Here is a 15,712-nt window from a genome sequence, read left to right as displayed (position 1 = left end):
TGCTCCAGGCTTTATACACAGGCACTTTCCTCACTGCCTACCTTTCCCTGCTGCTCCTGCTCAGCTGCTGCCGCCGGGGACAGTGACGGATGTGCCTGGCTCCAGAGGGACCTTGCAGAAGGCAATCCAAGCTCTTTTTCACTCGCTCACAAGCATCGCTACCCCTGGACTCTGCTTCTTCAGTGGATGCTGTGTTCCCCACTCCCTCCCCACTGCTCTCACAGTGCCAGCACCTCCGAGGAGCAGCACCAACATCTCCGGGTGTGTGTCAGATATTCCTCCGCTTCAGAGTGGCAGGGCAGTAGAGACAGCAGGAGGCTGAGCTGCTGCGTCTGAGCTATTCAAGCTGCTATCAAGAGGCAATAAATACCACTGCAAAAATTTGGACACTGTTTTTTCTTGTGCTTGTGCTACCTCAGAGAATTAAGCCTTACTGGGATTGTCCCACGGCTCTGGGGAAGCGAAGAGGAGCTGCACTGTGGGACCCTGTGGGACAAGACCAGGCTGCCCAAGAAGTTGTGGGGGCAGAGTGGGACTCCTCGCCTAGAGAGACACCTCACTCCAGCATGGCTGAAGGTCCCGGGAGCTGGAGAGACTTCTCCCCTGCCAGGAGTGATGCTGAGGTGGCCAGGGGAGCCACAGCAAACTTCCAGGGAGCAGCAGATACAGAGAGCACTGGACGAGCACAACGCTTGGGCCTCCGCAGCATGGATCCAGCTTGGGAGGAGATGAGAGGGGCAGTGGCCGTGTCGGAGGTGGAGGAGCAGTTCCTGCACTTAGCCATCAGAAAGCAGGTCTCCTACAGGTAGGAACTCCTGGGTCCCCAAGTGTCAAGGATGCACTTGGGCACTGGGGTGGCCTGTCCCTGAGGCATCTCCCTCCCATGGGGTCAGAGTTGGCTCTTTCCACCAACTACCAGCACATTCCAGAAACCATCTCAGCACAGAGACAAGGCAACCAGTTAGTCCAGTCCCTCCCATCACATGCAACAGCCCCCTCTGCAGTGGCAGTCTCATTATCACCTTTGCAGACCCCCTTATTTTCCTCCTACCCAACTCCCCCTTCCTATCCTGGGACTGTGATGCTTCCTAGGCAGTGGTCTGGGCCTTTTGAGAGTACCTTGCAGCAAGAGGAGATCTGTCCTGGCTTTTGGTGTGACTCTTCTGTTGCAACTCCTGTGCTTTCCCACCCCTGCTATCACCAAGCAAAGCTGGCAGAGGTGAAGAGTGGTTCTCATAGCTCTCACGGGGGTTATGGGAGCCACTGCCTGGTGATACCCAGGTGAGCTCCTATTCCCAACTCCAACCATAATGCCCGAAATCCTGCTTGGGTCAGTATCTTCAGGACTTTGGTTCCATTCTTCTGTCACAACAAATAAGGTAAGGTTTGGTGTACTACCCTGTCCTTTCTTTTGCTAGAAGGATGTTTAAGCCCTTCTATGATTTACTATTCCCCATCTTTGCAGAATGGCTCTCAGGTGTAAGTGAGGAGAAATCCTTTGACCCTGCACATGCCCAGACTAGACATGAGCATTGCAGGACTGACCCTGGACTGCTGTGAGAGTCTGGGACTGAGAGGAGGAGCTGCCTTCTTACAATTCTCCAGAGCTGGCTTGGCACAGAGATGTCTGTGTCCTTCTGAGCTCCATGTCACCATTTCAGGCCATGCTCAGCAAGTGCCACATAGTGTACAAGCAGGTGGAAACCCGACATGGAGGATCTTGGTGCCATGCCCACTGCCATGGCAGACAGAGGCTGGATGAGCTGACCCACCTCTGGTCTGGGCCTTGGGGACCCTGGGGTACAGAGCTCTGCCAGGGGGAAGATTTTGGGCAGGAGCTGTCAGTCACCCCCCTGTCTGCACTCCCACATATACAGCAGCCCATTTTCCCCCCTTGCAAGGGCTTCAGTGCAAGCTGTGAGCAAATTGCTCTCCAATACCGCAGTAATGGGAACTAATGGGAAAACTTATTAGTGCCTGCAGAGCAGGAGGGGCCTCGAAGCTGACTCATCCCCAGCACTTGTTATTCGTGTGGTGGGTGGCAAGCAGAAGCCAGGGTGGCAGAGACCTCCCCAGGTACCCAGTGTCCCTAAACCTCGCCATGAGCTGGGGCAACGCGCAGCCCTCCTGGTCCTCATTCTGTACCCAGGGCTGCTCACTGAGGCACCAGACAGAGCTGGGAAGGTCTCTGCCCTGATGGACACAGGATGAGGAATAACTGTGCCAAGCAGAGCAGGATTTTCCCCTCTTAGCTGTCTTCTCCAGATGTGCACAGTGCATTTTGTGAACAGATTAGCCAGCTGCAATTTTCCAGCCTCCCCAGGGCAGGAAGGGACCATATTGCAATCTAAATTATCAGCCTGAATTTGTTCCAGAATTATCCAAGGTTGCTAGGGATTTTATACACCCTGCCCATCCCACTCCAGCCACCCCAAGCAGGTGGCTCAGTTGACATGCTCCAGCCTGTGCTGCCCTTACACAAAGCCCCTCTGTTCTACATAACCCTCACAAGGGGTCTCTTTGCAAGGGACTTTGCCCTGTCCAATGCAGGCTTTGCAGAAGGGAGGATTCTGAAAGGTTGGAAGGAATGCCTCAGCAACCTGCAGGCCAGCAGCAAAGGAAGAAATGGTGGTTGGAATGAGCTGCTTCCTCCACCCTGTGTTTTGGATGGCCAAGCAAAGGGAGGGAGAAATGGGAAAGGAAGTGTCTGGGGGTGGAAATCTGCTTGTTCTGTCCTGTGACACCCATGGAGTTTTGGGTCTGGCTGCTTCCTCAGGCAGGTCAGGTGGGGATGGAGCTGTTACCCAGAGGTGGGCTAACCTTCCATCATTTGCCCCTCCTGCAGCATGGAAAGTCCTAGGGGACCGACAGAAATCCCCCTGCTGTGCTGTCTAGCTCTGGACACACGTACTGAGCCCTGGTACAGAGTTTGGAGGACCTTCTCCATGGGCTGTGGGCATCACAGTTATCCTCAATGTCAGCTGAAGGTTGGAGGCCCCAGTCCCCTTGCTGCCAACCTACCTACTCCTGCTGGGGACCCATTAGTCATCACGAGGGGCGGGTGGCATAAGCTGCTATATAAAGCTTTTGAAATGAGCAGAAATTATATTAATCCCATGGAAATAAAGTTCCTTCCATAAATAGCTGCCACAGTGTATGGAGGTGCCTTGAGCGGGTGGAAGAGAGCACAGCACTCAGGTTATATTTAGGGCTTTGAGTAGCAGTTTCGTGCCAAACTTATTAATGATGCTGGCTTATGCACCAGATTTGCACATTCTGGGACAATTTGCCCAGTAGGGAGGCTCCTCTGCAATGCCAGAAGGACCCAATGCCCTCTGTCACCACAGTAAAACCAGAGCAAACACCAGGCTTGTGTGCCTCAATCCCCAGACAGTCACTTCGGCCAAGGGGAGGCCAAAGTCAGCTCCTGCTTGCCTTGAGTGTCTCCACCAAGATTTTGTGGCGGGGCAGGATCATCTGTAGCTCCCAGAGCGGGATAGCTCCAGTGGCAATAGGGCAAGCTAGAGGCTGGCAAAACTTTGCTGTAGGGAAAGCCAACCTGGAGCCAGAGAGGCCTGGCTCTGGGACAGATGGTGGCAGGTCACAGCACTACCCTGCAACCTCTCCTGAACAGTTGTGGGCTCCCTCTGTATTTCATCATTGCTTTCAGGGTGATGCTTGCAGCAGTAGCCTTTGTCACTGCCACTGCTCTCAGCAACCCAGCCCGGAGGGGTGTTTACCCAGAAAGGAAACCACAAGCGCACAAAAGCTCCTGTACGAGCTCTCTGCAGGCTCTGCCAGGTGTCAGACTTGTACTCCTTGGCTCTCGGTCACGTCCAGAGGTAGCAACCAGACCAGCCCACGCACCAGAGGGCTCCACACAGCTATCTCTGGCAGCAGGAAGAGGGGGTCCTGTGTCCCTCTGTGCCCCCCCAGCCAGCTCCCATCCCTGCTAGGGAGATGTGAGGCACCTTGGCTGTTCAGTGCGGTCCCCAGCTGGCAGACAGGACGCAGCTAATGCAACTCACAGGCTGTTCTGTGCCAGGGAGCTAAATATAACCCGCAGAGTGGAGCAGAGGGGGCTGCTTTGTAATGTAAATAGCAAGGGAGCTTGGTCATAGAGCAGGCAGGCCAGAGGGGAGAGCTGGCAGGAGCTGCTGGAGAGAGGGAGGTAGGAGCCCTGAGTGGCCCAGGGGGAGATGGTTGCAACTCTCTGCCGTCTTCTTTTCATCTTCAGATCTGGACTCTGGATGTTTGTAAGTCTCAGGACAGCCTGGGCAGCGCAGGGGCTGAGGAAGAAGCAAAGGAGAGCCTCCACTGTCAGCACAGAGAAAGAGACAGAGAGGCGATCCCCTTCCTCCAAGTCCTGCCTGCTGGCCTTTTAATCGTGTTAGCCCTGCTCTGCAGAGCAGCATAATCAAATTCCCATTCGTTTCCAGCAAGCCAAGCCCGCTCTGCTCTGACAGAGGCATCTGTCTCCACATCCCTCTGTGCAGCAGGGGAGAGGAAATGGGTGGCACGGCCAGAGGGAAGAGCTAGAAATGAGCAGGTGGCTCCTCACAGACTTTGGTCAGGGGTGACAAGCATCTCACTATCCCCTGCCCTGACTCCTTCCAGAACCAGGGACAAGCTCTGCTGGGCCCCACTGTCAGACACAGCCTGTAGTGCATGGCACAGGGGTGGGATGGGTTTGGAGCTGGCATCACCCTGTGCTTGGAGCACAGCGCTGGTGTGTGTTTACTCTCATTCTGGCTCTCATTCTGGATGTTCCTACGTGCAAGACAGTGGTGAACTGGATATGGGACTGTGTGTAACAAGAGAGAGAAACATCCAAAGAAGCAATTTTGGAGAAACATTGAGTTTGTGGGTACAGCCTGGCTATGTAGAGACATACCTGCAGCCTGCCAGAGAGGGATGGCATAATGCAGCTCCAAGCCCCGTCTTAAACCAGACATACTCCCTGGTTTAAACTGACACAAGACCCTGCTGCTGCTAGAAGGGATGCTCCAACCTCCTGCTGTGGTTTTTCCACATCAGGTAAGCCAGGTTAGCTCTCTGAGGCAGCAGGACACAGCTCCCCTCCCCTGTTTGTCCCCACAACCATAGCCTCAGCCTTGCACGTGGTGTAGGTGTGCCAGGGGATCATGGGGTGGGACTCCCTGAGTAGGCCAGCAGGGAGGTTTTTAGGGGCACTAACCAGGATTAGGGGCAATTCCAACCTGGATCCAAATACTGCTGTGTGGGGAGAGCTGGGATCCCTGAACCAAGAGCCATCTCTTCCCCTGCCCACTCCCTCCCTTATCTGATCCCTGTTCACAATGAATCCCACAGGCAGGTATCCTGCTGACTTTGGCTGAAGCAGGCAGCTTAATATTTTCAGTACCAGGGTGCTGCACAAACTAGCATGAAGACAAGGGTGCTAGCTCACAGTAACATCCAGCACAGTGATCCCCATCCCTCTCCTGTGCTGCCTACAGAGAAGCCTGTGCAGCAGGGTCTGTCTCCTCTGATCTCCTGACCAAGAACAGCCAGGAATGGGATTTCTACGGGTTCCTCCACAGTTTTGCACCAAGCCCGAGGGACAGGACTGTGAAAGGACACATGGACACAGCACACAGAGGATGGTGAAGGACCCAGTACAGGGTGTGTTACTTTTCCAACAGCCCCACCAAGCCCCAATACTCCTGATGCTCCTGGGTAAGACTAGGCATCAACTCCACGAGACAGCACATGAAACACGAAAGGGAAACGTCTGCAGGCAGGGAGAAAATGCGACTAATCCATCATGGCATGCAAAGCAGCAGGGATGATGAAACCTTTCCGCAATAACAGAATTCTCCCCTCCCTGATCTGTGAGCTGGAGTTAGGCATCCAGGACCTGCCTTTTCCTCTCTCTACACAGTAATTAATGCAGTGGGTTGTGTTCAGTTTCAGAGCTTGCCTGGTGAGATCAAGGTCTGTCAATGTTTTGGTTTTTTTCCTTTTGATGATGGAGTTTAAAGCAAGACCATGTTCTAAAGACCAAGACCTTTAGAAATGCCATGTGTGCAGGTTGCCAGGACCGGCTTTGCTTGCTTGCTTTTCTCTGGCCCATAGAAGCTGACCCTCTTGGTGATCTGAAGCTTTCCTGGAGCCAGAGCACAGCAAGTAGCATCCGGTTGTGAAGAGCTGGGGTTTTTGGAGGTGGGGACAGGCTGGGCCTGCAGGCTTAGGGTGTGCCACCCCAGACTGGGGGATGGATGGATGTCAGGCTGTTTCTCCATTCTTTGGAGCCTCCTACATGCTTCTACTTTTCACACTGCCCATTCCTGGTTTACCAAAGCATTTTTTTCAATGAACTCCAGTGCAGATTGAGCAGATGCTGGAGGTTGTTTTCAGACCTACCACACAGGAAGGACATATACACCCAGGAGTTGTGAGTGCTGTGGTGCCCTGCAGGGTAAGGATGTGCCCAGGGTGGGTGGCAAGAGAACAATCCCACTGCTATGGCCTTGGTGTGCGTGGCGGTGCTGGGAGAGGGGGCTGTCTCAAGTCTGGGGGCATTCAAAGAACCACCCCGCAAGGGAGGTGCGGCTCCTCGGCGCGCAGCCCAGGGTGCCAGGACGTGCTCCTGCTTGCTGAGGGTGCGCACGACGCTTCACTGGAGACGACCCAGCAGAGGAGGTGGCCAGCGCCGTGGGAAGAAGGCCGCGCAGCCGGCTGCAATGACAGCCGCCCTCACACTTCCAGGAAGTGCAGAGAGAGGAACCAGGTGGAGGGTGCAAACAAAGCCGGGCCCGGCCGGCGGCGGAGCACTGCCAGGGACCTGCCCTCGGGATGACTCCGGAAAGCGGCTGCTGGGGGAGGAAGAGCGAGAGTGAACCCCGAGCTGGCTGAGCACATCAGCTCATGCTGCGGCAGATGTGGCGGCATCGCTCCTGGGACGTTCCCCAGAGCCCTCCGGGGGACACAGACATAAGGTACCCACCGAGCTGGGCTCTGCTGCCTTCCTCTTATTGCTGGGGGTTAAGGTGCTGTGGCGGGTGCTGACAGCCCGTGATTTGGGGGCTGGAGGAAAGGCTTCCTGTGCTTGCCCAGCGCCTTGCCCGCAATCCCCTCCTCTTCTCTTAGTGCCCGGGCTTGCGCAGCGCAGCCTCCCAGCCAGGATGTCGGAGGGCCGCGCGAGCGGTTTTGACGCCAAGCCTGTGAGCACAGCGGGCCAGCCCGGCTTTGCCTGAGCTGTCAGTTTCAGGGAAACTGGCAAGTGTGTCCCCATCCCCACCAGCCCTCCTGGAAACAGCTTGTGTTGGAGTCTGCCAGTGGGACCTGACCCCGGGTGTTAAGGGTCGGCAGGAGCACTGTGCAGCGGGCAGCCAGGGGCCTGTCCTGGCAGCCCCCATAGCCCCGGCTTTCAGCCTGGCTCCACACCCTTGGGAAGCAGGGAAGCTGTCCTTGCGGCCGGCACATTTTCCATGCAAAGGAGGGCTGGAAGAGCTGCTTTTGCCTGGACTGGCAGCCATGGCGAGCAGGCCAGCCCCTGCCCCTGTCGCTGCCCGCTGAGCCAGCGGCGTCGCTGGGCTCAGGGAGAAGCGGGGCAGGCGCTCGCCGGGCTGGGTAAGAGCCTCGGTGCTGCTTCGGCGACGAGGCCGGCGGTGGCTCCCGGTCCCTGGAGAGGGCGGTGGCGGTGGCGGCGGCGGCAGGACTGTTGGCTCCGTCCCCTCCGTCCGGCGGTGAACAATGGGAGGCGGAGGCGGAGGCAGGGGGAGGCTCCGCTTCTGCCGCCGAACCTCTTCCGAGCGCGGGGCGGCGGCGGGGCTGACACGCGGCTTCCTGAGGCGGCGGCGCCGGGCGCGGGGCCACGGGACGGGCTCCGCCGCCAGTCCCGATCCCCGCTCTCGGCAGGCGGCGCTGGCGGCGCGGCCGCCGGTGCCACCGGTGAGCGGCCGTACTTCCTGCTCGCCTGCCCGTGGCCCCGGTGGGGCGGGAGCCCGAACCGGCCGCGCCCCCCGCCCGCCCCCGGTGCCCTCCTCTGGCTCGGAACCGCGGTGGCGGCGGCGCCGAGCCCTGAGCTCGGCCATGCAGGCGGCTCGGCCCCCACCGTCCGGCGGTTCGCCCTCCGCCACCTCCTCCGACACAGCCGCCGGCACAGCCGACTGCTCCGGGGCGTCAGGCAGCGCCGAGCCCGAGTGGGGGCCGCCGCCGCCGCCTCCGCTGGGCCGCCGCCACAGCAACAAGCGCTTCACTGGCCTCAAGCTCTTCGGGCGCAGGTGAGCACCGAGCGGGGCGGGCGGCGGGACGGCGGGTCCTGCCGGGCGGGCGAGCTCCGGGTGGTGCCTGCGCCGCCGCCCCGGCACCTGGCGGCGGAGCGGGGCCGGAGGGAGCTAGGCTCCCGGGCAAGCGCTGGCTGCAGGCGGCTGGAGCATCCGGAACGGAGGCGGCGGAGCACCGGCTCCCGAAGAGCCTTCCCCCGCTAAGCCGTCTGCAGCCGCTTCACCGGGCCCGGTCCAGGGGTTGACCCCGGCCGCGGGGGGATGCGGGACAGGGTGTGAGGATGGAGCGGGGTGAGTTTGCTTTTCCCTCCTTTCAAGCTCTTGGCACGAGTGATGGGAAGCTGGGGAGCATTGCCCTCGCTGTGCGCGCTGTCGTCCCCGTGGAATCGGAGCCTCGTCTCTTGAGGATTCGCTTCCACCCGCCCAGAACTGCCTGTCTCCATCCCCGCATGCCTGTCCCGTGCTTCGCCTGCGACACTGGCAGTCCTGCCGCGCCGGGGGATGCCTGTGCTCGTCCCGTGCTACCGGCCGGGATCCCGGCTTCTCATGCGTCTGTCCCAGAGCCAGCTGGGCTCCTTGTGCCTCCCTTAGCCTCTCTGTTGGCCTCGTGGGGATTTGTACCGTGTAAGCGAAGTACCTCGAAGTACCAGAGCCTGGTACCTCTGCTGTCTGGAGGTCTTTGAAAACACTGAATAACTGAGGTCTGAAGGAACCTCTGGAGATTGCCTGGTCCACACTGCTGTCTCAAAGCAGGGTTGAATTTGATCAGGCTACTGGTGTTGAGTTTTGAGTGTTGTTGAGAGAACACAACTTCCATGGACACCCAGTCCTGTGCTTCAGCTACTCAGGAATTTTTTTCCTCTAATAACAATTAAGCTTCCATTGTTGCAGCCTGTGCCTGGTCTCTTTCAGGTTGTCACCTTGCACGTCTGGGCAGCATCTGAGCCAATCTTCTCTGTACTTTCCCATCAAGTTGCTGGAGATAGTAATAATGTTCCCCCTCAAACTTGTCTCCAGGCTAAACTGCCCCTATTATCTCATACTCTCCTTGTACTTGTTAATTCTTACCCCCAGCCGTGTTGGTGACAAACTTTCTACGTCTCACGGGTATTTTTGGTATATGGGAGCAGTTGAAGCAGGATGCACTGCCGCCAGAGTGGTATCACACGCCGGAGTGGTATCACACGTGCTGAATGGAGGAGAAAGGCTCCAGTTTCAACCTCCGCATCCAAGCCAGACCTGGGAGTGGATGGCTTGCAAGGTCACTCCACCACAGAGCGGTGTTCTCTGCTCTGGTTTCAGAGCTGTCAGCAATGGCTGCCTTGAGCTCCTGGCAGTCTCTGGCCTGTTCCAAATACTGTGTGGCATCTCTCTCTGAGTCCTGGGGCTTCAAGCCGCTGTTGCTGCAGTGTAGATCAGTGGAAGTGTTCACATGTGGAAGTTCTCCACATGTGAACAACCTTTGGCAGTGTGGACACATGGGGAGAGGCAAAGTGGAATGGCAGGAGGAGCTGGAGGAGGCCAGTAGGCCCACCAACACAGCTGGAAATGGCCACGGGGTTGTTTAGTGTATTCTTGCCCTTCTGCTGCTGATGGAGGGACCCAGTTTCCCCTGGCTCAGGGTGATGAATGCAGCGTCCAGAGCTGCAGGGTAGTGGGTGAGATTCCCGTGGACCTCTGAGACTGAAGGGGCTCCCACGCACACCAGTGGGAGGTAAACTTGATGGGAAGTCATGCAGGATAATTGGCTGCACGCCACTGAATTCGTGCCCACCTGAGCTTTGGAGCAGAGGATGGCATGAAGTTTCTTCGCCTTCTCTGAGGGAATTACCAGGGAAGGCTGTGCTACACTTCCTTTTGTCAATAAGTACAGCCAGCCCCTACCCACTGAATGCTTTCCAACAGTCATCAGTGAGGAAATTTGTACCCACTTCAATTCTGAGCTTTACCCAGAGCCATATATGGCTGGGAAACAGGTGTAGAGGAAGCTTAGGTAATTGGGAGGAATTTTCTCGCTGGCACAAGTGGATCTCTGGAAAGCCCTGGCTTCAAGGTGGACACCCTGTGCTGGACTCTGCCTGTAGCAACACTGGGAGGCATGGCCAAGGGAGGCAGGGGTCTGCAAAATGGCAACAGAGCCTGTCTTGTCTCCAGGGCAGATGAGCCCTCAGGGGATTTGAAGCAACAGAAAGGTGAGCCCCCAAGCTCTGGCCTCCAGTGGTATGATACATTAGTCCCGTGTTTTGCAAGCAGGCTTATTTCTGTACCTTGTAATTGCCTTACAGGAGGGTGGAGTAATTGGCTCTAGAGCCGACAGAGACAAGTGCACAATACATGCATCCGGCTGTGGATGGGTAATTCTTTTAATTGGGCTGATAAAGAGATTGGGCCTGATCAGATAAGAGGTGGTTAGGATTAAATTGCCTTTCTAGGTGCCCTGTTTCTTGTGCTATGAGTGAACTGCAGTTTACCCTTTCCAGGGAGGAATTGGGAAAGGAGTGTAAGTGCTGGGAACAGTGCCTCTTTCTTGCTCGTCCCTGTGCCAGTGAAGTGGGATGCCAGTGAAATGGATCTCCCCTATGGGCTTCAGAGCTTCTGTAACAAATCCCACTTCAAAGGAAGTATGTGTAATGGCTGGTGCGATAGCATAAGCATAAGCAGGGGCTGTTGCCACCAGTGGGGCAGCTGGCAGATGGTAGTCCAGCAGAGCATGAGACCAAGTTTTTGGCTGTGACCCTTTGGCAGGTCTTGTGCTGGAGCCTGCAGGTGACCCTGGGGGTGCCTGCCACTGGCCCAGGAAAGGTTTGTGGGTGGCACAGCCTGTGGGTAAACGGCACTCAAGAAACTGAGCCGAGCACCCGCCTACATCTTTCTGGGACGTCACTTGTCACTGTCTTTCTTGCAGCTTGATGCTTACACCTATGTGAAAGCTGAGAATGATGTACCACTGGGACAGCAGCCCAGTCTTCCCCATCCCTGCTGTGTGGGGGAGTGCCCTCAAAGCTGCTGGCCTTTGTGCCCACTCTCCCCGGTGCAGGTGCAGTAGAGAGGCTGTGCAGTGGGGTAAGCCCCGGGTGCCCTGGGGGAAGACCAGATGGTAGTGAGGAGCCTGAAGTTTGTGCTCTGCAGGCTGGCAGGCTGAGAGCAATGTTTCCCTTGGGACAAGCTTTTTTACAAAACACCTTGCTGCCAGCTAGCTGTTGAGCAATCATCTTCCTACTTCTCCTCCATGCATGCAGATTTTGTATGCCTCAAGCTCTGAAACCCTCCCGCCTCTGCTCCCCGTTCTGCTCAGAGGTGATGGCTGGGTAGCTTTGGCTGGGCCTGGGCCAGTGTCACCTGTGGGAATCCCCAGCTGTCCCCTGCAGTGACACTTGGGCTTGTTTACAGGGCAGATGGGATGTGCCGAGAAAGTTGTTTCCGCTGCCGAGTTTGCTCTGTGATCTCTGCTCAGGGACTTTTTTTCTCAATGGGGGAAAAATAAAGCACTGGGCATGCTGAGCAGCCGTACCTGTTGGCAGCCAATGCAGCCTCACAGCGGAGCCAGGCTGCGACAGCTGCCAGCTCACAGTGGGGCTGTGAGATAGGTCAGGGAAGGATCAGCATGGGGGGTCTGACTCCTTCCAGAGGATGAGGTCCTCCGTGGTGTGGACCCTACCTGCCACTTGCCATGTATCTCCAGTCCCAAGCACCCACTGGCAGCTCCCCAAGATGATAGCAGAGACTGCTACAGTGACATGTGCCTGCTCAGAGAGGGTGTCAAGACCTTTAATTATAGCATTATAGAATGGTTCAGGTTGGAAGGGACTTTAAAGATCATCCAGTTCCAACCCCCCCCCCCCCCCCCCCCACCATGGGCAAGGATACCTTCCACTAATCTTCTTAGGAGTTGGAGCATCCTTTCCAGGAAACACTGTAATCTCCTCAAGGGGCTGAAAGGAGGGAGGATGAGGGACCACTTCCCTCCTTTGAACAAAAACAACAGGAAGAGAGTCAGGCACTGGGAGACGGGTCTTTGCAAGGATGCAGTGTTGAGAGGGGAGAGGCAGAGCTGTGTGTGGTGCCAGACGGGGGAGTTTGAGAGCTGTTTGATTGTGTGAGTTCTCTTGGGGACTAAGGAGGTGCTGGTAAGGGAAGGCCAGCCCCCTGCAATGAAGGTGATGCTCTCACAAAGGGCAACTTGAGCTCTGGCAGGTGGTAGGAGACACAGTGTAGGATTTCCTTCACTCATCATCATGCAGTGTCTGGGGAGCAGACAGTCTCCCCAGAGACTTGGCAAAGCCTCTAAATTTAACTTGCAGCTCTGCTCTTAGTGGACCTCTGTTTTCTTTTCCCCAGGTGACTCTGTGAGCTGAAGCTCCTGAGTTATCTCTTAGCCATGCATTTGCTTGCTTGCTGGTTCTTTTAAACCAATGCTGACTTTGAGATGCTGAGTTCAAGATAGAGCAAGGGCTGCAGGCTAAGACTCCTTGACCCTTGCACCCACAAACAATCTTTTTTTGGAAGAGATGGGGTACTGGCAGGAGGTGAATGGCTTCTGCTGGAGTCTTTTGGAGGTAGAGACTCTGGTGCAGATCTGGCTTGGCAACACAGGCTAGACATGGAAATAGGGGAAACCTGTCCTGCTGGTTCTTGACCTGGCATCAGTCTCTGGGGATAAGTGGCTCTGTCTTTGCAACCCGGAGTTCAAGAGCTTTCTCTAGGGCAGCTCTCCAGTAATACAAAAGTATACTCTGTGTTTCTATTGCAACCTGCAGATCCAGCAGCAGCTGTGATCTGTGTTTGGGAGCTGGGAGGCTTTTTTCTTTTCCCCATCAGGACTCCAGGTGGAGGGTGAAGCTTTGCCAAGGCAAGCAGTGAGGCTGCACTGGCCAGGCCAGAGCCCAGCAGGGATGGAGTCCTGTTCACACCAGAAGTATGTGTTAGACCCAGTGCTGTTCTCCTCTTGCATGCAGTTTAGGGGTTGATGCCTTAGGGTGCTAATTCTGTACTTAACTTGAGCTCTGCCCCCAGGGGAAGCTCTTCCTCATTGTGCCAGTATGAGGAGCTGAGAGGATCTCTTCCCACTTGGTGCTGTCCCAGACAGTAGGAGTTAATAGGCCTCCTGTCTCAGCCCTGGCTGCCGGGCAGGTTGTGTTGTCTGGTTTAGGCTGTCAGTTCCAGTTTCTACCTGTGACCATTGCTCCCGTGCCTGGAAATAGCCTGGCTGAGCTTTGCCCAGCTGATGGCTGTCAGCCCTTCCCAGTGGTTCAGGGAACCACTGGGGAAATGAGCTAAGCATGCCTCATCTCAAGAGAAGCCCTGCCCAGCTGTGAGAATTGGAGACTGGTCTCTGGGGGGACTGCAGGATGCTGCCCAAGCTGTGTGTGCAGGGTGGCAGGTACATGGCACTGGCGGGAAAGCCCCATTCTGAGAGCAGAAGGAGGTCTGTCTGGAGGTAGTCCCATCCTTTGGCTGCTGCCCTGTCCTCTATGTGCCCCGTGTTGGTGGGAGATTCCTTTGGTAAGTCTCATGGGCTGTTGCTGGCTCCCTGACAGTATTGAGGGATGCCAGCTTGTGGCAGGCTCTAGTCCCAGCCACAAGCGGGGACACCCAGCCAGGGTGTGAAAATCCCACCCAGCACCAATAGGCAAGAGCTTAGTGTTTGCCTTTTTCCCAGCTCCACTCACCCTGTCTTCCTTTCCCTGCTTCCCAGTAGCATCTCATGTCTTTGCAGGGCTGGAGCAGCCCTGGCTCCAGCACATGCTATGGCTGTGAAGAAAGTCGTGTCCCAGCTGGCTGGCCCAGGAAGTCAGGGCAACTAACATGGAGTCTTCTTGCAGAAGGTTTTCCCCTTGTTTTGGTGCAGCTTGGCTTCCACAGGAAACGTGTGTGCCAAACAGCCTGTCCCTCACTTGCCGCTGTCAGCCCAGGTGTGGATCCAGGGCCAGAGAGCAGGGGGACTCCTCGCTGCCTGCTCCCCACTGTGGAGGGCCCCACCTCCACTCTAGGGCAGGGCTCTCCAACGGGATGAGGATAGAGAATCATGGGGTAGAAGTACGTAAGATGGCTTCTAGCCTCCTCCTGAGCTCCCAGCCTCTGGCTGTGGCCTGTACTCATCCAAGAGAGGGAGCAGGGGGCAATGCAGATGGCCACATACCGTCCCCTCCGTGTGAAAGTTCCCACTTGGTCCAATCATTTGTGGTGTCTTGGTCCGACATCATCCTCCTCGCTACCCTGGCTGTGGCCAGGAGCCTGGCAGATCCAGGGCTAAGCCTCTTACTGCCCAAGCTTGAGGTCACCACAGAAGAGGACATCGTGTGGGGCACTCTGGCAGCTAACACATGGCAGCTGCCACTGCTGAAGTGTGGGGGTGGGGGCAGGGGGTGGGGTGGGTGTTCTCTGCAGAGATTTTGCACCGCTGTGAGGCTGGCAGATTGCAGGATTATGAAGCTACAGGGCTCCTGTCCTGTGAGAGCTGCCAGGATGCGTGGAAGGAGCTATCCTGCTCCCCAGTTCAGCTCCTGGCAGGGTTGCAGGTCGGCATGGAGCCAGGAGATTTTCCAGCAGAGGCTGAGGATTCCCCACCTGGGCTCAAACAATGTTACCCGCCCACAAGTTTTCTTGTTGTTTGAATGAGTGAAGAAGCAGATGTGGTGGAGGTGAGTGTCAGAGGGATCCCAAGAATGACACTTCCCAACTGCACTGGGTCACCAAGAGCTTTGCCACCCTACCCCTGGCTGGTGTTAGTTAGGGCTCCTAAGGGTTGGTGCCCATGCACAAGGGCCAGAGAGTTGTGAACAGGTGAACTGCTCTGCCCTGCCCGAACAATGCTTCTCTGTGCAAAGCATGGAGAGTGCCTTCATGATTTATTTGAAATTCAAATCCATGCATGGACCCAGCAGTTAAGGTGAAAGAAGGCAGCCAGGAACCAGGCCAGCACAGGGGAGGATGAAGGGAAGCAGGGCTCTCTTTCTGTGCCAGCCTGGCGCTGGTCCCCAAGTTGTGTGCTCTCTTGCAGCTGGCTGGGTTGGGCAGCTGGCTGGGTTGGGCTGTTGGCTGGGTGTGAACTGGGCTTGGTAGTGTCCAAGACACAGGAGTGTGGTGCTTCATGTTTGCTGACTGGCTCTTTAGGGAAAAATGGTGTTGCTGACTCCAGCTTCATGGGCGTGTTGCCTGCATTGACCTCCATGGCTAACAGCATGGGTAGTGGCACAGGTGCCATTGGAGCCCCTGGGATCTGCAAGTGCCAAGGCAAGGGGGGAGCACGTGGTGGAGAGATGGCACTGGGGCGGGGGTGGGCAGTGCTGTGTGCTGAGCAGCCAGGCGTGTTCATGGCTTGCTGACCACTCTCTTTGTGTCCCTAGACTCCACCTGCCCCACAAAGGTGTCTTTCCTTGTCTCCAGGGCAGCCAGCCCGGCCGACGGGGATCCAGGAGGATAAAGCACCGGCCAGCGGTGTATAAGTATGTGGTATTTTTATT

General features: G+C 56.5%; 1 protein-coding gene across 7 annotated transcripts in view; it reads left to right on the top strand.

Annotated features, from left to right (window-relative positions):
* DGKZ (diacylglycerol kinase zeta) overlaps positions 1-15,712 on the top strand; it is a 53,688-nt gene continuing 37,976 nt past the window's right edge. Inside the window, exons 1-2 of one of the 7 annotated variants that reach the window (XM_038137642.1) lie at positions 1-805; positions 15,596-15,694. In XM_038137642.1, the coding sequence (XP_037993570.1) occupies positions 567-805; positions 15,596-15,694 (338 nt within the window). In that variant the 5' untranslated portion in view covers positions 1-566. Of the gene's footprint in view, positions 806-6,570; positions 6,960-6,995; positions 8,247-15,595; positions 15,695-15,712 lie in introns of those variants that run through there. The other 6 variants (XM_038137644.1, XM_038137637.1, XM_038137643.1 and 3 more) reach the window with 6 other exon arrangements.

This window comes from Motacilla alba, chromosome 5 (genome assembly GCF_015832195.1).
Source record: "Motacilla alba alba isolate MOTALB_02 chromosome 5, Motacilla_alba_V1.0_pri, whole genome shotgun sequence".
Lineage (NCBI taxonomy): Eukaryota > Metazoa > Chordata > Aves > Passeriformes > Motacillidae > Motacilla > Motacilla alba.
Note: the sequence above shows the minus strand (reverse complement) of the source record. Positions and strands in the feature narration are given on the sequence as shown.